This window comes from Haliotis asinina, chromosome 5 (genome assembly GCF_037392515.1).
Source record: "Haliotis asinina isolate JCU_RB_2024 chromosome 5, JCU_Hal_asi_v2, whole genome shotgun sequence".
Lineage (NCBI taxonomy): Eukaryota > Metazoa > Mollusca > Gastropoda > Lepetellida > Haliotidae > Haliotis > Haliotis asinina.
The window spans coordinates 22,838,169-22,864,244 of NC_090284.1; the positions used below are offsets into that span (position 1 = coordinate 22,838,169).

Consider the following 26,076-nt stretch of genomic DNA (forward strand, 5'->3'; position numbering starts at 1 on the left):
ATACAGTATATTGTATCAATACAATCAAATAAATTCATAATAGAGCTCAGACCAATGTCTTCTTTCGGGAGCTGAATGAAACAAACTCTGTGGATACGAGTTGGATTCATTTCTAATTCATTCACAAGTGTCTGGGAGCATACAGGTGTGTGTAAACAGAGACACACAGGGTTACCCTACTAGGTCGTATGTTGTAGTCACTGAGCCTCTCTTACTTTGTGTTGTATGCCGAGTACGTATGTATGTATGTATGTATATGTGTGTGTGTGTTTGTGTGTGTGTTTGTGTGTGTGTTTGTGTGTGTGTGTGTGTGTGTGTGTGTGTGTGTGCGTGTGTGTAGTCGTTTTCCAGTCCATTAGCTCCTTTCAGCAGCGTTAAACGACAAAGTTAAAGATTCTTCCGTACTGAAAGAATTGAATTGGGATTGAGATTTCGGATAATTTTACAAACACAACAACGTAACTATCTTGAAAAGTATTTTCATAATCAACCATAACGTTGCCTAAGCCCCACCTTCCCCGCTGAGAGCAGTAGATTGAGATCGACTTTCATCAACGTGTCAGTTGTGTAAGTCCTGGAGGCATGTAGTGTGGTGATTCTATACTGCCAGTGTAACCAAAAAGTGGAAATAAAAAAAATAATTTAAAATTAAACTACTATACTCACTTCTTAATAGGCGGGTGAATACATGTGAATAGGGAGTGAATACATGTGAATAGGGAGTGAATACATGTGAATACAAGTCTAAATAGTGTTACATGGACTTTATAGCTTGATAACTTCAAAAGGTCTTTCTTTGTATTCCCTCTGCACCCAAAGACCACACTGTAAGAACAGAGAAACTGAAGGACGTCCCCTCTGTATTCATTGACGCAACAGCGAAAGGATATTGCTTGAGACATTTATTGCAAGTACGCCTTGACGGACTTGACACCCCTAAGATGTAGAAATGGGGATAGCCCAAGTTCTGTTGATTTAAAAACGGAGCACAGGCGAAGCTTTGGCAGACTCTCGCATCGACCTTGATAAGGCGCCTGGGTGTATTACATCTGTTGCAAGTGATACAACTCTTGCCAACACTAACTCGGAAACAAGCTCTTCCATCTTGTCACCAAACCAACTTCAACATTACAATGGCAGATACTGGCAGTTCGAAAATGAAACTGTACTATTTCCCTCAGTACCGCTCCGTCAGAAATATCTGGCTGATTAAAGGTGAGTTGGCCGTCATTCCATGTGTGTGTAACATTCATGACAGTTGATTGAACTATCAATCTATGATGTTAGAAATCCCGTCACTCTTCGAGAACTATTGTCATGACTTGTGCGTGTGTACATACTGTAATTGTATCGTCTCTCCTTACGAATTGTTTGTAAGTCGTTATCATAAATGTGCATTGAGGAATGCAATTAGAAATTGTGTTGAACTAGAAAGCAAAGCCTGTTGTCTAGACGAGACAAGATAGATATCAAATGGGAGGCCTCGCCCTGAATAAAAGCCAGGAATTCTTCCTCAAAGCCACTCCGGAGTGAATAATTGTGTGTGTGAGAGTGAGTGTTTGAGTGAGTGTGAGTGTGAATGTGAATGTGTGAGTGTGAGTGTGAGTGTGAGTGTGAGTGTGAGTGTGTGTGGATGCGTGTGTGTGTGTGTGTGTGTGTGTGTGTGTGCGTGCGTGCGTGCGTGCGTGCGTGTGTGTGTGCTTTCTGAAGTAAATAAGATCTCTCGTTAACCAGAGATGGGCGTGGAGGACGATTTCGAGTTTATCCGCTACGATTCGTTACAAGAATATAACGCCACCGTCGAGGCCTACCGCAGGGACGTCAACCCCCATGGCACTATCCCCTCCCTCGTCGTCCCCGGGGAGGGGACAGTACTGGAGTCAGGGGCTATCAACATGTACCTGGCAGACAGATACAAGAAACTCCTACCAGACCCCAAGTACCTCAAGGACTATTACGAGTACGTGAGAAGTGTTTATGTTAAGTGTAACGAGCATTGTAATGTCAGATTCACTCTTAGAACTAATAGTTTTTTACATATCATGTACAGCATCACTTAAAGTGTTGTACGATCACTGCCTACTGCACTAGAACGGCTTATTGCACTATTGAGGGTCATTGCACAAATTGCAGGTTATTGTAACATCAAAGCTCACTAAACTGCCAGGGTCTGTTGCTGTTTAACCACGGTTTAATGATCGATGTACTTGTATAAATATTGCATGATTACAGCTATATTGCACTGGCTTCTTGCACTCTATTTGTCCCTTGGAGTCTTGCTTTTTGCACTATGTTGTGTTACAGGTTCATCATGTACAGCGACATAGTTTTCTAATTGCACTGTGTTGTTTTGCAGCTTCATCATATACGGCAACGCCACCCTGGACGAGCTCATCGGGTTCTTTTTCGAGCTGTTGATGCTGAAGACACCCTTCAGCGATGAGAAGGTGAAGAAGATGACAGAGAAGTTTGATACGTGTATGGATTACCTGGCCAAAAAGCTGGAGAACAGGGAGTTCCTCTGCGGGGACAAGTATGACAAACGTTACGTTATGTTATCCACTTGATATATTATTGCTAATTAACATTTGTGACCCCAATGAGACGACAATTCGGTAACCAAATGGGGAAACTCTTCCGACAGCTGTTATGATAAGCATGGTTTCCGGGATCTGCTGCGCTAACGCAGTGCTGAAGCGTTAGCACAGCATACCCCGGGAAACAGGCTGCTGCTAGGAAAAGCGTGGGATGTAGGACATAATGCTCTTAAACATTGGTATCACTCGGCTGATAAAGGTCAGTGTTGGGACAAATATACAAAAAATGTGTGCAATTTGCACACGTTAACTACCAACGACTATGTGCGAGCGGACAGAAAAATAGGTATTCGTTTTTTGACCCTCGGATTCCGAGAGAATCGGCGCCCAACAACTTCCCAGATAGCTGTATGCTATACATACAACGGTGGCACTGGTGGCACCATCGGCAAACCAGTGGCCCACTGGTGGCAAGCCGCTACATTAACGGAGAGTATGTGTGTTTTGTATCCGTATTAAGGACATGATAAAATTATTATATCAGGCGCAAACCTTTAAATACAAATACATTTTTTGTACATCATTTACTGAATTTCGTGACATGCAGTTATCACATCTATGATGCAAATAATTTTCATTTCTTTGCGAAATATGTGAAAGTCTTTTATTGGGGCTGAAAACTCGCTCGCTGAAGGAAATTTCAGTATACATGTATCTGTAATTAAAAGGATAGATTTCAGGTGATTATCACATTCAATGAGTAATTACTGAAGTCTTTGCAATGATACTGTCACTTCAGGACAGGTTCTTATGACATATATAAAAGTGACCACCAATTTACATAATCATTTTGGTTGTGGATTAAACATAAAATTTGCATTAATTTCTGTATTTCTGTATTTCTGTAATTTCTGTCAGAATGTATGATTGAGTAGGTCTGTAGGTCTGTCAGTAATTTAATTTTACAAAGTTTCATATGAATTTCTGATTAATTTCAATAAAATGATAATGAAAGAGATGATTAACAAAGTTTAATGATTAATTAACGATATTTGTATTTAATTTAGAGTTACTAATGCATGACTTATCTATAAAAGTAACTTTCTATCTATCTGTTATCTATAACATACTGCAGTTCTAGCTGTCCACAAGATATTCAATGTCATGATCTAAATTTATTATGAATTTATTTGCGTTCAACTTGAAGTATAGATGACATATATATTCCTGTGATTTCGTCAAGTTAAAGATATTGATATCAGTAGCTTTCCTCTCTTACTTTAATTATGTTCAAAACTCCATCTGGCCTTCATTAAAATATATTCGTGATTTATAACAATCATTCATGAATTTGTATAATAATTAACCCATGGTAAATTGTGAGTATGTGTAATTAGCGCTCATCCCAGTCTCAAGCAGGTGGAGAGGTGGGGGTGTCATAGTTGTAAACTGTTCGCTCGTCACGCCGAAGTCTCGGGTTCGATTTCCTACATGTTACAAGTTCTGGTGTTTCCCGTCGTGATATTGCTGGAATGATGCTTAACCAAAAACCAAACTCATTCGTTCATTAAAGAACAAAAACGGAAAAAATGTATGGACACTGATTGTTTATTCTGATATATTTATTTCTATTTTATATAGAAACATCACAGATATCAATTTCCAATTTTGTGTGGGTTCCTGTGTATACTGCGACCGCCTTCTCTGTCCAATTAAAACGCAAGTCAGTATTTTAAAGTACTGCACCTGAAACAATAGGAAATCATGTTTAGATTACATATTAGGGAGTCCGAAGATTTATGCCACCTTTTATTAACAGCTAAAAGGAATGTGGGTATCTTCCCAAATGTCAGACGCGTCGACTGTCAGACTGGTAATAATCAGATTAGTCATGGTTTGTTAGTCAAGCATTAGTTACCTGTTTACCTTTCAGTAAAATGGAACAGACCACAACAATAAAAACTTAGTAAGTCCCAGGAAAGTTGGGATCAGCCTACTCACCCTGCCCAGAGATTGGAGCAGTTTATTAATTAGTAGGTAAGGCCAGGCAGTTAAATCCCCATAAAACTAATTAATCAATCAGCGTGTTATCGGTTAATCCTTTAATCGGTCCACACAAAAGAAATGCCAAATGGGGGCCTTTGTCGGGTAATCTAAGTGGCGTTACCACTAATTATACCTGTTATAAATTCATTAACTGAGCATCAAGTGAATGATGACAAATAACGTGTAGGTTCATACCACCTAACACGGATTACAACCTAGCGACACCAAGTGATTTTGACAGAATCGTCTATGAAAACAAGGGTTGTAACTCCAAAACTAGGCAAAGCAGGAGACAAAACTAAATGATAGCAGATTGTGAGAGTAATTAAAGATCGAAATGAGCATTTTTAATAACGGGGTCTCATTTATAACGATGTCAGCAAGTGATTTTGCGTTTGTACCTTCTTAGAGTATATGTGACCTTTAAATTGTTGCCTTTCGATAAATAAACGACGGAAAATTAAATAGAATTTTGTGACTGAAGTGGAGATGATCCCTCACAATGTGCAAAATTTGACTTAATTGGAACTTTAAATTATTAATTAAATTAATAAAAAAATATTTATGCTACACCAGATTAAAACGTAAGCATTTAACAATTAATTCAATTCAATTTTCAATTCAATTCTGTTTATTCAGTATTTAGGGCCTTGAGGCCTACAGTACAAATACAGGTACATTTTATGCAGGTCACGTGTTGTGATTTACAGTTCTTGCTTTGAATACATGTTTTAAGTACAATGCGGTTGCTTTAATAACATCAATATTTCTAGCATTGATAAGATTGGACAGTGTGTGCTTATCTGTAACAGGCACTGAAATAAATGGCAGATATTTGGCTCTTAAGTCAGAGTACATTGTGCACACAAACAATATATGAAATTCATTTTCAATATACCCTAGATTACAGTGTCTACAAATGGATACACTTAGATCTGGCAAGTCTCTTTTGGATTTACGTACATGATTAACTCTCAGATCATGGAAACCTATTCGTAATTTACAAAACGCCCTCATCAGACCTTTATCTTGCAAGTGTGTGATATAAAATTCAGGCTCTAACAAAGTTTTATGGGAGGAATAAAATTCTAAAAAATTCGAGTCATTAAGTGACATCAACCATTCTTGTCGAAAAATATATTCAAGGCGTTGCTTAAACATACATAAAAAACTCTGTTCATTTCCAACATCCTGCGATATCCACACATAAGAGAAGCCAGTTGAAAAAAGTAATTGTCTAACCTCTGATGTCCAATTTCGCTTGCCATTATCATCCTGCATTTTTAAGAAAATATAACTTTGCCTTGGGTATCTAAATGATTCCATTCTCAATAATTTAAGCCAATATTTTATTCTACTTGACACAAATATATTACAGCGCCCAGTTTCACCCAAGATAGCCTTATTAGAGGCAAATTGTCCAAGCTTTAGGAAATGTTTAAAAAATGAAGCGTGTACCTTTTCTAAACAGTGAAAATATTTAGTTCCCCAAATTTCGGATCCATATAAAAGGATAGGTAAAATTTTACAATCAAATATGGTACAGGCAATTTTAAATGAAATAAATGGATTCGCATTTAAAGGGGCACTGATGCGGAGCGAATAATGTTTCTCGCCAACTGTCTAATTACGGAACCAAACTGCAAATTGGTCAGCGCCCGCTCCTTCGACCGTGACGGACAAAGGAACTGGGCTCCTGTCCATATTAGCAGAATTTCTTCACCCAAAAGAGTCAGGAGGCCGGATGCCCATCATATGCCATTATTTAAAAATATCCATGGTATTCCTTGTCTGATCGTAACAAAATATCCCAGCAGTGTCGTTTTTTTCGGATGCTTGGATGGTATAGTTACTCAATTTGATCCTATTTCTGTGTTTTTAACCTCGATATTTAATCATGTTACATGAAAATATGATGCTTGGATGGTATAGTTACTCAATTTGATCCCATTTCTCTGTTTTTAACCTCGATATTCAATTATGTTACATGAAAATATGATGTCTACAGGCAGGTAGCAAGCCATTTGTTTCACTCCGGAAGATTGCAAAACTTCATATTTAGGTAATTTTGAGTGTTGGTTCAGCTGTGATAGCAAATATCATACGTAAATTTTGGTAGCTAGGGTAGCTACAATGGTTTATTATTTATGATAATAAAAACACACAGTTGATTTATTTGAATTCGTAAACAAGAAACGACGACTTTGCCTTTGGTAGAGAAATCTGAAAATTTCCTTACGTAAAAAACCCCCCCTTATTTCACCTATTTACCCAAGTACACAGCAAATGCCTGTATGTATTACTTATGTAACGAAATTCCGTTGGTATCCTCAAAACAGTTTCGGCCCATAAGTGTTTTCAGGCTGCATGCGACACAGAGATTACATCTTCCTTGCTGTAACTCGCGTTTGATGGTGTAAACCTACACGTGGTATTTGTCATCATTCTCGGGATGGTCAATTAATGAATTTATAACAGGTATAATTAGTAGTAACACCACTTCGGTTACTCAACAAAGGTTCCCATTTGGCATTTCTCCTGTCTGGAGTAAATACTCAACATTATAAAGTAAAGTCTGTAATGGCAAATGTATTGTATGTTATGTAATATGTGCATGTAAGTGATGCAAGAGGGTTTATCAGCTGAGTTACAAAAACAAACATCGATCAAAGGATTAGCCGATAACACACTGATTGATTAATTACTTTGGTCAAAAGGTAGTGTGTATAGATGACTACACCCTGTCGTACAGTGCGATTGTAAAAACAACATCCTCCCTTCAAAGAATTAACCACCCTTGCGTTGATTGATTGATTGCTCATTATTCGTTAACTTAATTACTTAGAATAGCGGACATCATACAATTAGTTGCCAGGTGTGCTATCTTGGGTGACCAGTGAGAGGTTTATCAGGTTTTCACCAACGAAAGACGTGAAACGATGTGTTACTTTTTCGCAAATTAGACAGTTGTGTAAGACACGCGACTCAGAGCAGGATTATTTACCAGCTGCAGATGAATGGAATACGATTTCTTTTACGTGGATATTGATGGATACATTCCTGAACAAGGTAGTAGCCTGACATTGTTGCTATGAAATTAGTCTGTTTTACATTCATTATTTGCATTTTGTTTTAATTTATTTGTTGTAGCATTCAGCAGAATCGATATGACAGAAAACACACACTAGATCGCGTATGTGTGTGAAATAGGATCCACATTGGCAATCTATACAATGTATAAATGTTGCTGTTATGTTAGAAATTTACTATGAGTATAAGCAGACCGTGTGTTCTTTCATTAATTTTCAAAATCATACAAATATGACATTAAACTAATTAGGGTTATGAGACAAAATATAGAGACATACATTGGCTTCGGTATTTTCCCGTCCTAATAGTTTTTTACCATTTCTACCACTGGCAGATGATTAATCTTCAAAGTGTTTCATTTGTTTTCATAATACATTTGTAGTGAAGTAAAAATGACTTCACCTCAGTTGATCTGTCTATAATTAAACTATCAGTTGCACATACGGACTGCGCAGCAGAGGTGACGAACCAGTCACGAATTCTGGGATATCATCCGGGCACTCACTGTAGAAAAACAATAACAAAAGTTTACACCAGTCCACGGAAATTGCTCCGCATCAGTGCCCCTTTAAAAATTACAATCATGCGTATATCACTGGCACGGATCGGTCAATCCAGTTCTTTCAAAACAGAGGTCATGAGGCAGAACTGTTCACGATTCATCACCTTTAATTTTTTCGGCAATCGAATTGTTTATCTCTTATATTTTCTTGTAAATGAATGTGTTAGGATTGCTAATTATATTCTCGCATATCCACAACTGGGTTTTACCGCAAACAACGTGTTTCAACACGAAAATATATGTAACAACGTTGCATACCTTTATAGCAACATTGTTACAGCATACAAGCTGACGAGCGGACCGCCCGCTACAAGCCACTGTCGGCTTGCCGACTGAAGCCACTGACGGACCGATGACGTGTTATCTGGGTTAGGCTCATCTCAAGGGGCTGGGGCGGTGGGGGTAGCCAAGTGGTTAAAGCGCTCGTCACACCGAAGATCCAGGTTCGATTTCCCACTTGGGTACACTGTGTGAAGCCCATTTTCTGGTGTCCTCCGCCATGATATTGCTGGAATATTGCTTAAAGCGGCTTAAAAGTAAATTCACTCACTCAAGCGGAGCCAGTAGTGGCTCGAGTGGTGAGCCTCGTATCTGATCTAGACCATCTGATCTACTACATCCTGGCTGTTACTAGAATGTTGATGGCATGGGCGGTTAAGAACAAACAGTACTTTAGTGTGAACATGGCCAAAGCGTATAAGGCCTGGGAGGTATTTGTGGATATTTCACAATGAATATTCGCACGCACGTACCTGACTTTAGCACCTTCACCAGCTTGCAGAACACGTGAATATCCGGATTGGAACTGGACCTCAGCAACCCATTGTTGTCCTAAGTGGTGACTAATGTGATCGGATGATCAGGCGCATGGTTGACACAGGTCATCGTAGCCCAGTCGCGCAGATCAATGCTCATGCTGTTGACCACGCGCACTGAATTGCCTGGCCCATATAACAGCAATATTGCTGAGTACCGCGTTAAACAACAACCAAACCAAGCAACATTGTATACTTATGTGCACGTGTGCGAGCGATTTTCAGACAGGAATGTTTACACATCTTTGCAACCTTGGCACTCGCAATTCGAAACATTCCTGTCCTTTGTTGCCTTGCGCCACCCTTTATCGTATGACGACAATCTGTTGACAATCACGTGATTGATATCATGAGCAGCTTTGCAAACCAGTGGCTATTAGACAATACCAACCCCAGACTGCTGACCTCCAATACTAACGTAACATACCAGGTTTATATGATACATTACTCACTCACTCACTCTCCATCTTCCTCCAGGTTTACGGCAGCTGACACAGTGTTGGGTTTTGACCTGTACTGCGCAGCTTTGATCAATGACGGCAAACTACTCGAGAAACATCCTAAGATCAGAGACGGATATTACGCTCGGCTTCAAAAGAGACCAGCATTTCAGGCAACAATCGCCATGACCTAAGACTGTTGCTGTCAAGTTTTGATAATGGACCAGGAATTATTACATGTTGTGTATGATGACATCTTGAATTAAACTGGGCGAAATATTGAGGGACTTTTTCAAAGGGTTTGCTGTTTTTATTGATCGTACACAAGTGGGGTTTCCAGACTGGTACCCTGGTCCTGTTGCGTTTGCGCTTTTCTCCGGATGCTCAGCATGTCCAGGGAGCCGGTCAGTTGTGGATTCCAGCTTCGAGCTATTCGCCGGCAACCGATGCTTGTTGGAAGAAGCTACTTTATAGGTCTGACATAACTTGATTGTTAGAGAGTTTTTTCGTATCCAGACTTGAGATACCTACTTCAAAATGTAAGGACACCTGTGTGTTATTTATTACTATATGGATATTGTCATTGAAACTTTTATTCTATACTGTAGAGACATTTGCAAGTCTATTGTTAACAATAACATACATGCGGATTTAGAAACTTTACACTAATGTAAAGAAAGGCTTTTCTCGGATTCAGAAGGTCCTTACTGTCTGCTTGTCTGGACTTGCCTCCTTAAAGATAGAAAGTAGCATACCTCTATGGGTTCAGCATTCAGTGCAGTCAGTTAAACCGTGGTCTACTTAGGCCACCGGGAGGGGGAAACGTTGACATTCACTGACCTGGAAACCCCAAGGGGGCAATTTCGTGTCTGCACTCGTTCTACATATAAGGTTCTCACATACATCATCTCCTGGAGGTGAATTCTCATTCTAAATGGAACCAGGAAACCTGGTTTTTCTTTTTACAATCTACGCCCATTTGCCTTCATAAAATATATACACTGAAAGGCGAAGGAGAGCATACCTAGGATGTCTGCAGTATCGTTCGGTGTGAAATATGTGGCTTATCAGGTATTCAGTTGTGGTATATTCTTGCAGTACTGACAAATCAAACCACTCTTGATAACACAGTTGAATCATTTGTCTATTGACGGAGCAGACCTTGTCTTAAATAAGGTATTCAAGGGCCATGTTTATCGCTCCGTCCGTTATGCTTGTCGGCTCAAACCCGAACGACTGAATTGCAGTCTAACTCAAAAACTAACATACATATAGTACTGGTTGATCATAATCAAAACATCAGCCCGACTCAGTGATTGTTTTTCAGAATCCATGTCCTAAAAATGGGAAGGATGTTAAACCAACTCGTTTCACAATTTGTATTTCACCTTATATTATAGTAAATAGGACTTTTGAAAAAAGAAAAGAGGCAAAACACCAAGGCAAGATCTGAGACATATCGTTAACAAGCTGACATTTGTGAAACTTTGCTGAAGAACATCCAAAGTTTGCAAAGGTGAAGTCCACGGTAACTATGTGAAGTTTAACGTCACTCAACGTTAATAACGAGTGTGCCCCCGTGAGCTGCTTGGCATTTCCTGCCCATGGCAGCAACGAGATGACGAATCACACTCTGTGGAATGACTGCTCAGCTGTTGCAAACTGAGGTAGAGTCTGCAGTTGAGGTTGTCGCCGTCGCAGACGACAGTCCAACTCGTTCCAAAGATGTTCAATGGGGTTTAATCTGGTGATCAGGAGGGCCAGGGAAGAACGTTGATGTTGTGGTGTCTCAAGAAGGCAGTGGTGAGTCCGGCTGTGTGAGAACGGGTCTTATCCTGCTGAAAAACGTTGCTGACATTCACCATGATCGGTTGCACATGTGTAACCGGGCCTAAGACTCTCGTCGACATATCGTTGAGCCGTACGACGTCCTCGAATGAGCACATGGTCTGTTCTGGCAGACGAAGCATAAAACGTGTTTCATCGCTGAACCAAATTTGCCTCCATAGTAGATGAAGCCATACCCGATGTACCCGATGTATGAGGTCTGTCGGATCTGGGTTGGTCAAGACTTCATTCATCACTGCTTTGTCATGAGAGGTTGTTGCTCGTGTTCTTATTTGTTTTTCAGTGAGTAAGTGAGTTTAGTTTTACGCCGCACTCAAAAATTCCAGCTATATGACGGCAGTCTGTACATGATCTGAACCCCAGACAATCCAGTGATCAACAACATGAGAATCGATCTGCGCAACTGGGAACCGATGACATGTGTCAACCACGTCAGCAAGCCTGAGCACCCGATCCCGTTAGTCGCCTCTTACGACAAGCATGGACGCCTTTTGTGGCAAGCATGGGTTACTGAAGGCCTGTTCTACCCCGGGACCTTCACGGGCCAGTTGTTTTTAAACGCTTTACAACTGTATACACCATTAAAATTCACATCTCCTGTTTTATCAAGCAGTGTCCCTTTAATAAGTTAGTCTCACGATCCAGGTCAAGATCCTCTCCTGTGTATTTCGTCATCGCTACCATTAGGATCGGCCTCGCTACTGAAACACGCAGCCGTTGAAATACTGTTGTCGAGGAACATCTCCGAAAAAGCCAACCCACACCACGAAAAAGCACAGGTTCCGACAACGGATTCCCCTGGATACAATTCAATATGGCGGAGTTGATGACACTATATTGGCATCCCCTGTATCGCTCCGTCAGGGTTATTTGGCTCATTAAAGGTAAACTGTTATATTTCACTCCACGTGCTCGTGGGTAACGGTATAGATACAGCGTTGTTATCTTGTCTACAGCAAACATTCTGCATGTTTTGTGTAGAAAACATGGCTGCACAGGCAAACTGTAGCGCAAATAGGATTGCGCAAAAAAGAGAACATGACCAGTCTTCCTACATGCGCGCAAAGGAATAAATACTGGCAACGTACCTACCTCGTTCCGGTTCGAAAAAATAAAGTTAATGTGTTCTCATATTGCCAACCTCATATTTAATAATTACTCATGTAAATTATACTTCGATCATTTTAATTGCCACTCGTGGGAATCTGGTCGTGACTCACCACATGCACCTTCAGGTTTAGTGACACCTGACGACACGTGACATTTGACCACGTGTCATTTGACTCTGCGTGAGTAAACGTGACACCTGACGTCTTTGACGTGTCACGTTGCGTGATATTTGACACCATGAGAGGTTTCATTCCATATCACGTTTGACTTTACAGTTTAAATAATCTACTTCTGGACTATTTTTACTGTATTTTGTCGATTGATAAAAATACACTAAACACCAAATGAAACGTTACCCTCCTTCCTGTATGTTGGAGCACGGGCAAACCCAAAATAGAGTTGCGCAGCATAGAGAATATGACAAGTCTTGTTATATGCGAGCGAAGGTTGCCAACGTACTTCGGATCGAAACATATTTTTTTAGGTCAAAATTAAATATCGCCACCATCAAAGGTACACTCCCATTTCCTCACTAGGTTGTGCTCCTAGATTTCCTTCCCCATGTTTAATACTTACTCACGTGAAATATGTTTTATTCAACATTTTAAGCGCCATTCGTTGAATTCAGATCGTTCTTCGTCTCAATTACTCCTGCCAGCTTCCGGCTGAACGAAGTGACGGAACAAGAATAAGTGGAAATTGAAAAGAAATACAATGTTGCCGAATTTTATCATGAAACTGTTGGAGTTTATTTGTCTTATCTGTCATCGCCATTGTCAGAATTTTCGTAACACTGAAATCATAAGAATTACTCTATTACAATTTCATACATTCTGCAACAGTCTTTTCATGTTTTAATTGCTGAAAGGTTTAAAGGTTTATCTTTGTCTCAAAGCAGAAATGTATTTTAGCCTTTCTTTTGGACATGTACATCACTGGTTTTGTTTATTTTGGCATGGTCGAAAACAGGACAATTTAATTCTTTTCTGAAAACGATGCATTTCACCTAAATATAAATGCAATTTGAATATTTTTCATACTGTTCAGCTTTCTTCTAATCTAATGCTTTCTGAGATATCTTTGACAGTTTTACCGAAATTCATAATGATATTAAGGTAACGTTTGTTTTGGCATTTAGTGTATCTGTTTTACCATGCCAACCCACACACGCACCTCCTTCCTAACCAAGCCATAACACTGTGACATTTGGAAAACTGTGTATTTTAACTCACTTTACCACTGAATACTTCTTTGTGCCCTCATGATATCAGAAATGGGTGTTGAAGAGGACTTCAGACTAATCCGCTACAAGAAGAATTTAGACGCTGCCGCCGTCGCCGCATTCCGCAGGGACGTCCACCCCCACGGTACTATCCCCGCCCTCGTCGTCCCCGGTGAGGGGTCCGTACTGGAGTCAGGGGCCATGACCATGTACCTGGCAGACCGATACAAGAAACTCCTACCAGACCCCAAGTACCTCAAGGACTATTACGAGTACGTGAAAGGTCTTTCGTTTATGTTACGTCAGATTCATAGTTTATTTCACCATCGTTTACGGCACCACTTAAAATATGTATGGATATTTTGTCCGGTCACTGTTTTCTGCACTAACATGGCTTATTTCACTGTCGAGGGTTTATTGTCAGATCAAAGTTGACTAACCTGCCAGGGTCTGTTGCACAATCATGGTGTAATGATAGCTGCACTTGCATCATTATTGTATGACTACTGCACGGCTATGTTGAATTTACTTATGCCAGAAAATATCTATATTTCTCAATGTCTTATATCTTACCTCAAGTGAGGTAACCGTTCTCCGTTATATATGGAGACGCTGTTCTCCGTTATCATGTTCATGATGGGAGAAGTCATAATGGAAAGATACCAGTGTAAACTGGCACCAAGGCCGAAAACTATGTCCTCACAGTGTTATTTAGCAAATCTCACCCTGTGTGGCAGTGTTATTCGGTGTTAATCTGCGTGCCTACGTGTAATTAAGTGTTACTCGGTTTTACTCAGCGTTACAAGGTTTCAGGTGTCATTCATGGTTATTCGGTTTGACTAGGCCTACTCACTGTCCTTTGATGTTAAGTGGTATTACTGGGTATTGCGACTCGGTTTTGCTCGGCTTGCTCGGTACTACTCGGTAGTAGTCGGGAGTAGTCGGTAATAGTCGGTGTTTCAGCTTCATCGTGTACGCCAACACCACCCTGGACGAATTAATGGAGTTTTTCTGTGACATGTGGCTGCTGAAGTTTGTGGAAACAGAAGAGAGACAGGCGAGGATGAGAGACAAGCTGAATACCTGCTTTGACTATCTCTCCACCAGACTGGAAGGGAGAGACTTTCTCTGTGGAGACAAGTGCGTGTACCATAGCCATCAACTGACTTTAGCATTAAATTCGAAGCAGTAGAAAATTTGAGTCGTACAACAGATTTTAGTGTCGGAATAATATTCAGTTTGTTTCATATGTACATATTTTCTGGTGACCTGCTTGGGAATTTGATTTTTTGTTGGATTTGAAGCGGCTTTGAATAGTACTTTGAGTTTAAGCACACGTTGAACCACAAGCGGTTTGACATCAAAGTGAAAACCGTCACTAACAGAGTCTTAACATTGTGTAAAAGAAAAGGGACGTACCAGAGTCAGCTTACCATGCTCCTTCCAAGGCTAATTCAACAATTTTCACTGTATATGTCCCATTAAAAGTAAGCACGCATTTCAAACCTTCACATTGATACATGCAACACAAAAATCGAAGCAGTAGTTTGTGAGCTAGGGGCATATGAAGCTAAAAAAATCGTGATTTCCCGATTCCGAGTCAAAATCCCTGCTCAGAATTTGTATCGCTAACTTACCGATTTTCATGTTAATTTCACTGTATTCACAAACGACATACACCAAAACATGTTGAACTGATGACAGCTACCAGCGCGCTAATCGCCATTCATTCGGAGACACTTACCGTCAAAATGAGTTTACATACATTTATTCATCGCAAACATCCGATCGCCATTGAAGTCCCGTACTGAGAAAATACAGTCATCCGATGGGACATATTTTATTTATAGCCAGTCAGATCACTGGTTCTGTTCACACCCTTTCCTTTTCCAGTTAGTGACGGTATGTACCTTGATGACAGATTTTGCCTTACAACAATATGTGATATACTTCAATCTTACTACAAAACAATTTAGCAAACTAACATATTAATGCCGTATCTCAGTTGTATTGGTAGCCATCGAAATTCTCTAACTCTGTACTTATAATACTTGAGGTTGCACCAAATAAAGAAAGAAGGCCGTATCCATCAGGGGAGATAACTCCAATGATCTATCTTGATGTTTCATCTAAAGGTAGGACAAAAAAAAGTTATTATACATGTAGGACCTCATTCAGAGGTTCACTCGCTGACTCGCTCGCTCATTTCTATACTCATTTACACAAGTACGTTTCAGGCTGACCGCTGCCGACTGTGTTTTGGGCTACAACATTTACATCTTCGCTGTACTAAGAGACGGGGAACTTCTCCAAAACCATCCACGGATCAGGAGATATTATGACCATTTCAGGACAAGATCTGCCTTCCAAGAAACTACCAGGGATGACGAAAGCTACCTCAACACATTGAACCGATAAAGCAAGTTGCGTGTGCTAACAATTCAGTTAAATATAATCATCGATTCATTGTACATGGCTGGAAGTCGTTAAATAGCATGTGACCTTAGTACGTCACGATGGAATCCTCAGCTGCATTACATCTGTATTTCACTTATCTCGCAAATAAATAGTTGATTAATTATAGTGTTAACTTTTTTGTTAAATCGTTTCTTTCTTCAGTGCTACAGAAGAGAATATGGGTAAGCCATATAAAAGTACCCCCACCTTGTAACTGTTACATTGTTCTTTTTTTTTCAACGAAATATTTTGTTTCTGTCAGACCATTCAGTGATTTTCTATACACAATATATTTCAGGGATAATATTTGTGCCCAATATTCTGTAAAAGTGAACGTATTTATTTTATGAAGGCAAACAGGTGCAGATTGTGTAAATACATGTCTTTTCGGTTCCACTCAAAATGGGGAATCAGTTCCAGGAGAAATAATAGTTAGAAGAGAGGAATGTACTATTCCTATGTACTAGATAAACGATTTAATCGACCCTATATTTAGAACGAGTACAGTTGCGATATCTGGATTTCCAGGTCAGTGAATACCAACATTTCCCGCTCTGAGTGGCCCGAGTAGATCACGGGTGTAACAGTAACGCTGGTTATACTGAATGCTGAGACCATGGGTGTATAGTAATTCAATACTTCTAAGAGGGATGTCGAGACAGTAGACAGCAAGGAGTCTAAGGACCCCGGTCTGTTATGTATCATTGTATGCAAATTATCATTTAAACTATTATTTTGTACCTTAGAGGCTTGTGCTAGTGTTAGCACTAACCTATATATACTAGTTTATTTACACCCCAGCTGTTAACATTGAAACGCGGAAACTTTAGTGAATGAGTTTAGTTTTACGCCGTCTTTTAGCAATATTCCAGCAATATTACGGCGGTGGACATCAGAAATGGGCTTCGAAGTTTGTGCACATGTGGGGACTCGAACCCGGGCGTGACGAACGAATGTTTTGCCAAGTGGCTACCAACATCCCTGGAAACTTTTGACTGATGTAAAGAAAGACTTCGACTCGGTTTCAAAGTACAAAGTAAACGTGAAAGTCATTGTACACATGACTTTATTAGAAGGATGTCCATTACCGCCCTATTACACCCCTTTACGTGAACCGTCGGGTCGGGCCAAGGAGCCTCTGCTTTTAATCTCTGGCGCCTGTAGTCTCGTTCGATGATATGTGGCTTATCAAGTATCCAGTTGTGGTATCTTCGTGAAGTACTGACGAGTGAAATCATTCGTGATATGACACAGTTGAGGCATTTGTCCATTGACAGAGGAGACCTTGTCCTAGATATCAGTATTCAACGGCCATGTTTATCGCTCCGTTCGTTATACTTCTCTGGCACTGCAGTCCGTGTGGCTCAAAACCGGACCGATTAATTGCAGTCGAACTCAGAAACTAATAAACATGTAATACTCACTGGCATGCTGATTATAGTCAAAATATCAGACCAACAGTGTGAAATTTTGTCAGAATTTATGTCTCTCACTGAAATATTGACAGGTTCGCTATTTGTTATGATGGAGGAGTGCAAAGAACAGTCAGTTCAATTCCAGAAATAAAGCATTGTTCTTGGCTGAATTAAGATTTCACCTTTTATTCATTTCACATGCTTTCAAAATTTGTAAGTATTCAGTAACAATTATGGTTCTAAACTTTAATTCAGTTTCATATGACAAGAATGCCATACAGAGGTCCTGTACAACGTTATGTAATCAACACAGAGTTTATCTCGGCAATACTACATGTGGGCTCGAACCTCAAATTGATCACGAGAATGGTGTGCAAGGTCCTTACTCGTCCTTACTCACTTAAACGCAGAGAGATTGTATAAAATCTCCTGTTGTTTTAGCGAAGACCGTGTCCCTTTAATAAACAAAAACCATGTCGCTATTAAGGTCAAGGTCAAGGTCTTCCCCTGTGTGTTTCGTCATCGCCGCCGTTATGACCGGCCTCGCTGCTCAAATACCAAGCCGTTTAAATACTGCCATAGGCGGACATAAGCTTCCAAGGAACAAAGAACAAGATCACCTCCGAAAATCTAATCCACTTCTCGAAAAGGCACAGATTCCGACAACAGATTCTCCTGGCTCGATACAACATGGCGGAGTTGATGACTCTATACTGGCATCCCTTGTTTCGCTCCGTCAGGGTTATTTGGCTCATTAAAGGTAAACTGTCATATTTCACCTCTCGCTGGTAAGTATTAATACAACCTTCTTATCTTGTCCACAACTGACACTTTTTCTATATTTATGTATTGTGTAGAAAAACATGGTTACATCAATATAAGATGATTCTCAAGTGAAATATATGATCGGGACTCAGAACATGAGTCGCGTCATCAAATGAAGTGATACCTGCCCACTCATGACATTTGATCATGTGTTATGTGACTCATCCTGACCTCATGTGACGCCTGACTCTATTGACATTTGACGCCATTGGACATGTTATTCCATATCACATATGACATCACAGTCTACATAATAATGTAATTTTGTGCTATTTGATTGCATTCTTCGTGAGAAGAAAGGCGCATACCAAGCCATTATTTGTGTAAACCTGGCAGGTCCCAAATCTTTATATTTAGGTAGTATTGAGGGCCTGCCAACATTTCTAGCAACAATCATGTGTAAGCCCGGGCCCTTTTATCATTGTGGTGGCTACGCCCCTGGTAAGGAATGTCTGTTTCACCATGCTGAAACTATACCCGTGTACAATACGCGCAAAATATTTGCTTGGTTGTCTAGTATAAATATTTGGGGTTCTTTAATATAATTATTAACAAACCTTAGTGGAATCGAAATACTCTTAACGTTTTCATATCTACAAACAAACCTAGCAGTAGATGTTATGCGTCAGATTGAACAATGACAGCTACATAGCAAGCTATATTGACGTATGATGGACACATCCTTCAAAGCCATCGCGCGCACTGACCGTCTATTGTCTGGCGACCGTAGCTGCATCGCCGGACAAGATATAGTCATGTAACAATACAGCAGCGACGCACCGCCAATTCAAGACAATGTATCGTTGATTCATTAAGGTATCAATCAAAGTCAAACATAGGAGGACGATTACTATAAAAGTCAAGCATCTTCACTGGTCAGTACACAACACCACTGACAGTAAACTGCTTGACTGTAATCGTTCCTTTTCTTCTTATGAAGGTAAGAACCATTTACACCTTGTTACCTGATACTGTTGTCTTATATATGTATGGAATAATCTAGACAGATTATGACTTTATTGGTTGCTCACTTTCTAGTATATAACCACTGGGACACATAGACTTTGCATGCGTAATTATCCGTTGTTTGCATACATATTATAAGTATTTGTTATTTCACACATGATGGATCATGCACGATAAGTTGTATGTTTTAAGATATGTCTATTCCTAAGGTAAGTGAATGGTGTAACTTTGCAAAGACATAAAAGCAGTGTGAGAACGTGAGATGACCTATTGAAAATGTTAGTTGTATGGTGCCTGAAATGTGTTGTTTCTCACCTCCAAATCCAACCACTTCATGAATAGGGGATTTGTTTATTTTTTCGTCACCTAATCCTATTTTGTTCAGAAGTTTTTGACTAATGCAACTGATTGATGCTCCTGTGTCTATGAGTGCATTTGTTATTTTGTCTGCAAAGTGTACTAGTATGGTGTTCTTGTGTAGTGGTGCAATGAGGGATATGCCCTTTTGTGTATGCCTGACATTTGCACTTGACAAAGTGTCAGGCGAAAATCCCTAGGCCGTATGAGAGGGGCTGCTTTGGGGAGGGTTATGGGGATTCCTGCTTGTCATGACATTTGGTGTAATGAACTGAGCTTTTTGAGCCTTCCTACACATTCTAATTGTATGGTTGTGTACCATATTGTAATTCTGACATATCGAATGAAAACCTGCACAATTTGCCAGTATGGCGAATTGGAGTATGCGGCTCTAGCAGCAGCTCTGTGGCTCCTATACTGTTGAGGTGTCTCCGTCTGACGTCTTGACTGGTACTGGGAGACTCCTGATAAAAATCCCGTCTTATGTGCTGATACTGTTAACGGTAAGGCCTGTAGTTGTTCCTTGATGGAGGTATTTGATATTCATTCTGCTGGTATTGCGCTGGTTCCTGGCTTTGTTGAAAGCTTTGACTGTGGTATCCTGTCATTGCATGCGGTTTGTGTCTAAAGGATCGCCTGTATTGGTCTGGCTGTGGTCAGTTGGTCCTGTGGTTGCTTTGGGGATGAAACGAGCATCTCTTTCAGGACGTCCACAAGGTTACTTATTTGCTCATCCTTCGTAGACATTGCATTGACAGCTGCCGATTTCTTCCGGTTAGCCATGACTGATTCCGCCATTTTGCCTTTTGCCTCAAGATCATCCAGTGTATGAATATCATGCATCAGCACTATCTCCTTGATTTGTGGCTGGAGTCCATCTATGATGAGGGTTACGACGTACGTTTCATCCATGTTAATGTGTTGAAAGTAAGAGTTGGCTCTCAGGAGATAGTCCCCTATGCTTTCTCCCTCCTTTTGTACTGGGCGCAAATTAGAAGCATTGACCTTTCTCCTTGTGACATACTTCAGTTTGAAGGCAGCTGATAAATGCTGAAATGTGTCTTTTTGTCCAGCTTCTAGTATTGTTAGCCACATTTGTGCGCCGTCTTTCAAACACAGCATAAAAGCTGCTGTCTTTTCCTGGTCATCATCCATATCACTGAGGAGAGCCCATTGGTCAAATCTGTTGAGCCAGGTTGTAGCACATTCCTGTTCCTTGCCATGAAATTGTGGCAGTGTCTGCAGGGCAAGCATAGTGGCCATATGTTTTCTTCGCTGGTTGCGCTGGCTGTGTTGGATGTGTTGCTGCTGTTCTTGTTGTATTTGTAGATGTTCTTGTTTTTGTATTTCTAGTGGTGCTTGTTCTTCTTGCTGTGCTTGTAGATGTGCTTGTGGTTGTTCAGGTTGTGTTGGCTTGATTTGTGATCGTTCTTGTTCTTCTTGGACAGGTCCGAGTTTCCGAAGTTGATAGAAGTTCGTAGGCGTCGCTCCTCTAGACATGTAGGGCTTTTTCGGGGTCGGAATCGAATCTGTTTCCACCAACTTTAATCAAGCTTTTGGCCCATGTTTGGGAACTTGATTATACCTTAATAAGAAGAAGAGGAACGATTACAGTCAAGCAGTTTACTGTCAGTGGTGTTGTGTATTACAGAACTGGATACAATTGATAAACAGAAATACATGATATATGAATTGACAATAATATCAATGCATGACATATATAAAACAGAGATACATGGCAAGGCAAGGCCTATGAATTAACAGTCATATGACTGCATGAAATGTATAGAAACAACCTAACTATATCACGTCAGTATTTGTATTACTAAAGAGGATCTAGATCGACAGGGGATATAGCAGTAGGTAGAGCTAAGCACACTTTCATGTCTAGAGAGGATAAATATTGCGACATGTAAGAGAAAATGAATACATACATATATAAGCTTGACTTAATACCTCTAAGATGCATAGTTCCTCAAATGATAATAGATAGATATACACAATCATATGCATACACATTGAGGAATAGACATATCTTAAAACATACAATTTATCATGCGTGATCCATCATGTGTGAAATAACAAACACTTATAATATGTATGCAAACAACGGATAATTACGCATGCAAAGCGTATGTGTCCCAGTGGTTATATACTAGAAAGTGAGCAACCAATAAAGTCATAATCTGTCTAGATTATTCCATACATACATAAGACAACAGTATCAGGTAACAAGGTGTAAACGGTTCTTACCTTCATAAGAAGAGGAACGATTACAGTCAAGCAGTTTACTGTCAGTGGTGTTGTGTACTGACCAGTGAAGATGCTTGACTTTTATAGTAATCGTCCTCCTATGTTTGACTTTGGTTGATACCTTAATGAATGAAGGATACATTGCCTTGAATTTAAATCGTGACTGGCGGTACGTCGCTGCTGTATTGTTACATGACTATATCTTGTCCGGCGATGCAACTACGATCGCCAGACAATAGACGGTCAGTGCGCGCGATGGCTTTGAAGGATGTGTCCATCATACGTCACTATAGCTTGCTATGTAGCTCTCATTGTTCCGAACCGGACGCATAACATCTACTGCTAGGTTTGTTTGTAGATATGAAAACGTTAAGAGTATTTCGATTCCAGTAAAGTTTGTTAATAATTATATTAAAGAACTCCAAATATTTATACAACAACCAAGCAAGTATTTTGCGCGTATTTTACACGAGTATATAACCCCCGTCACGATTCAGGCGGCAGAGGCGGCATGATGTCGGAGTGCAAATGTCTGGAGATTCCTGGAAATTGGAACTGAATTGGAAACTTCTTACACCATTCGAAATGCATTCCTACCGAACGGGTCAATTCTTCTAACATGGCAGAATGTTGTGAACGTATTCAAAACGTTCGAGGTACATTCGAAGTGGAAAAATGTCGAACGGCATCTGACGTGTATTATAACTGCATTCTGCGTATTCTTATTGCAGTCTAAGTATTCTGAACATATGCCAGGGAAACAGGGAGTGGTTCATAGGTTTACTCTATTCTCCACATAACTGTTTTCATAGATCCAGTCTTCCTTCCTAACCTATAACCAAAATATTACATTTTAAACTCTTCAATATTTTATGCATTTGTTAATTTAGAATACCCTGAATAATTCAGAAATGGGTGTTGAAGAGGATTTCAGACTAATCCGCTACAAGCCAAACACAGATGCAGCCGCCAACATCGCCTACCGCAGGGACGTCCACCCCCACGGCACTATCCCCGCCCTCGTCGTCCCCGGTGAGGGGACAGTACTGGAGTCAGGGGCCATCAACATGTACCTGGCAGACAGATACAAGAAACTTCTGCCGGACCCCAAGTACCTCAAGGACTATTACGAGTACGTTGAACTGACTGTCGAAAAATGTCTATATTTCTCAATGCATGTTTTAACCGAAATGAGGCAAACAGGATGTAAGACTAATGATTATTATGTAAGCCGAGGTTGTTCCCTTGCTCAAGCCAGAATGTGCTCAAGCTGTTCGCTGTTTTTCGAAATTTGCCGCTTTTACTCTTTGTGACACAAAGGTATTCGAAGTTACTCTGGTAAAAATTCAATTAGCGAAACTCAGTTTTACTCAATGATTGTAAGTTTGTGTTGTGACCTGAGGTTGTTCGATGTGAATCTGCATACCTCCGTCAAGTCCGTGTTACTCGCCGTTACTTAGTGTTACTCGGCTTTACGCAGCGTTACTAAGGGCCTGTTCGATTATTGCGAAACTGGTTCTTGTTTCTGAGACTGATTTCTCCTGTTATAAACGAGTGTGTAGTTCCGGATACATGGTTTCTAACTGGTTTCTAGATTCATGAACGGATGAATGGTTTAACCATCCTGTTTCACAAACATCGGTATCTCTCACAACATTATGCGCTTTGTCAAGCTCTTTGGTGTTTAAGATTCCACAGTTTCAAAAATGTTTCTTAATGTAACCCAAAAGCTCTTTGAAAATTAAAGATCCATTTTTTTCTGTATGGCTTTCAGGCGATTATGCACTTAAAGTCATGTAGGAGATGGAAGCCTGGAAAGGACTAACAGGTGTTACCTGATGTATTGATGTAAGCCACATAGCTACATCATGCCCTATGTTTATCCAGACGACTACATTAACAGAAAGGGATTCCATTCAGTGATCGTACAAACTGTGTTCCGCCATGTTTGTTGTGAGAGAACGTGAAGCCGAAGCTGACAGACCTGCCTCGGAGATGGTTCCGGAACCCAGATTTAGGTTCCGACATAATCGGGTTCTGCCAACGTGAACCAAAACCGTTTCAGCACAATCGAATATGCCCTAGGTTTCACTCTGTAACAGGTCTTTAGCGAGATGAACTGTCTCACTCGCTCACTGTTGTACAGTGTTATTCATTGGGATTAGGTGTTGCTTCTTTTACCGGTTGTTACTAGATGTTAGGTGGCATTACTTGCTAATGCAAGGTGTGGCTCGGTATTGCTGTGTTAAACTCGGTACTACTCGGCAATATACGGTAATACTCGGTGTTTCAGCTTCATCGTGTACGCCAACACTACTCTGGACGAACTACTGGAGTTTTTCTACGACATGTGGCTGATGAAAGTCGTGGAAACAGAAGAGAGACAGGCGAAGATGAGAGACAAGCTGAATACCTGCCTGGACTATCTCTCCACCAGACTGGAAGGGAGAGACTTTCTCTGTGGCGACAAGTGCGTGTGCCATAACCATCAGCTGACGTTATGTTTCAAAGCAGTAGAATTTAATTCTTTTGTGTCACACAATAGATTTGAATGGAGGGATACTTTCCAATCTGTTTCGCTGGTATATGTATTGTTATGTCCTGCCTGGAGATGTGATTTTTATAGGGTTTGAAGTCTGCTTTGATCAGTTCAAGCACTATATGATATACAGTAATCTTATATCCACGATGCTCTACCTACCTAACATTCTTACATACAGATTATATTTATATTAATATCAAAACCCTATCGTAATAGTAACTGCAGGAATTCATTAACCCTGTGCGTTAAATTGTGGCGGTTACGTCAAATAAACAAAGAAGGGCCCATCCTCCAGGGGAGATAACTCCAATGCTCTATCTCGACATTACAGCTTAAGGTGGATGAAAATTCTTACACGCGTTTTACCATATGCGTAGGACTCACTCATATACGTTTCAGATTGACCGCAGCCGACTGTGTACTGGGCTACGATATTTACATCTACGCTGTACTAAGAGACGGGGAACTTCTCCAAAACCATCCACGGATCAGGAAATATTATGACCGTCTCAAGTCAAGATCTGCCTTCCAAGAAACTATCAGAGAGGACTATAGTTATCTCAGTTCTTTCAAGAGATGAAACTGACAGCTAATCTAGAGATAATTATCGATTTATTCTGTACGGCTCTCAGTCCTGACATAACATGTGACCCCAGTACGTCCTGATTGTCAAAAGCGCAACACCTTGATTTCCGATATCTCGCAAATAAACAGTTGATTATATTGTGTGTAGTCTAAGCCTGTTTGTGAAAAGGCTTCGTTCCCCAGAACATATTCCGCATCGAAGCTGGGTGATATAGGCCTAAAACTCAAAATCGGCGAAAAACGGGCAGTTGATAACTTTACACGTGCCAAAATGCATCTTGAAAAACAAATGCCATCCATCACAAAACAGAAACAGTGTTCAATCACACTGCATGTATAGTTGGTGATCGCAAAATACATCGACTGGTTGCTTGTATACCCACCGTTGGATTCGTCAGACTGACAGTAAACCCATAACATGGTCGAAGGATATGGTATGTGAGCACAAACGCAGGCTACTTTAGCATACAATACGAAACAGGCGAGACACAGTGACAACAGAATACAACCTAGTACAGGTAACCAGAATGCTTCTGTTTCCATATGCGTAAACGAATTTAGAAGGGAATCCAATTGTTGTATAGAGCATTGTCAAGTGTTTTGATTCAGCTGTTGAAAATAGACATTGTACTGGTCTCCATTTTGAATTAATTTGATATATTGTAGAATGATAGATTTAAATAAATAAATCTTTCTTGTTGAGATTAAGGACTTATCGAATACACCTACAGAAGCGGGTGTTACTGGTACATGGCTGACAGCTGAGTTGATTAAGTTGAATTTAATTCATGTTATTAAACTAATGCAATGGCAGACAATAACTTATTTAACAAAACAAACTGAAAGATAACAAGAAAAATACCCACTCTTTTTCTTTCAAAATTGTATTTTAAATTTATTTATAATATCACATTGTACAAGTATGACATCAATATTTCAATTTAAACCATGACTGTTTTGTTTCAGTTCGTAGTCTAACCAACCCAGAGAGTAGTTAGACTACGAC

At 40.2% G+C, this 26,076-nt stretch overlaps 3 protein-coding genes across 3 annotated transcripts; all 3 read left to right on the forward strand.

The window, feature by feature from the left end:
* The first annotated feature begins 975 nt into the window (after positions 1–975).
* Positions 976–9,787, forward strand: LOC137285061 (glutathione S-transferase GstA-like). Its single transcript, XM_067817264.1, has 4 exons — positions 976–1,215; positions 1,735–1,960; positions 2,357–2,533; positions 9,528–9,787. Exons 1-4 carry the CDS (start codon positions 1,134–1,136, stop codon positions 9,682–9,684), a joined length of 642 nt encoding a protein of 213 aa, XP_067673365.1. The 5' UTR covers positions 976–1,133; the 3' UTR covers positions 9,685–9,787.
* Positions 9,788–12,023: 2,236 nt separating this feature from the next.
* LOC137284667 (inactive glutathione S-transferase D3-like) lies at positions 12,024–16,248 on the forward strand. Its single transcript, XM_067816573.1, has 4 exons — positions 12,024–12,222; positions 13,720–13,942; positions 14,634–14,810; positions 15,908–16,248. Exons 1-4 carry the CDS (start codon positions 12,153–12,155, stop codon positions 16,086–16,088), a joined length of 651 nt encoding a protein of 216 aa, XP_067672674.1. The 5' UTR covers positions 12,024–12,152; the 3' UTR covers positions 16,089–16,248.
* A 1,778-nt stretch (positions 16,249–18,026) lies between these two features.
* Positions 18,027–25,208, forward strand: LOC137285059 (inactive glutathione S-transferase D3-like). The gene is made up of 4 exons (XM_067817261.1): positions 18,027–18,302; positions 22,853–23,075; positions 24,237–24,413; positions 24,885–25,208. Exons 1-4 carry the CDS (start codon positions 18,233–18,235, stop codon positions 25,063–25,065), a joined length of 651 nt encoding a protein of 216 aa, XP_067673362.1. The 5' UTR covers positions 18,027–18,232; the 3' UTR covers positions 25,066–25,208.
* The last annotated feature ends 868 nt before the right edge of the window (positions 25,209–26,076 follow it).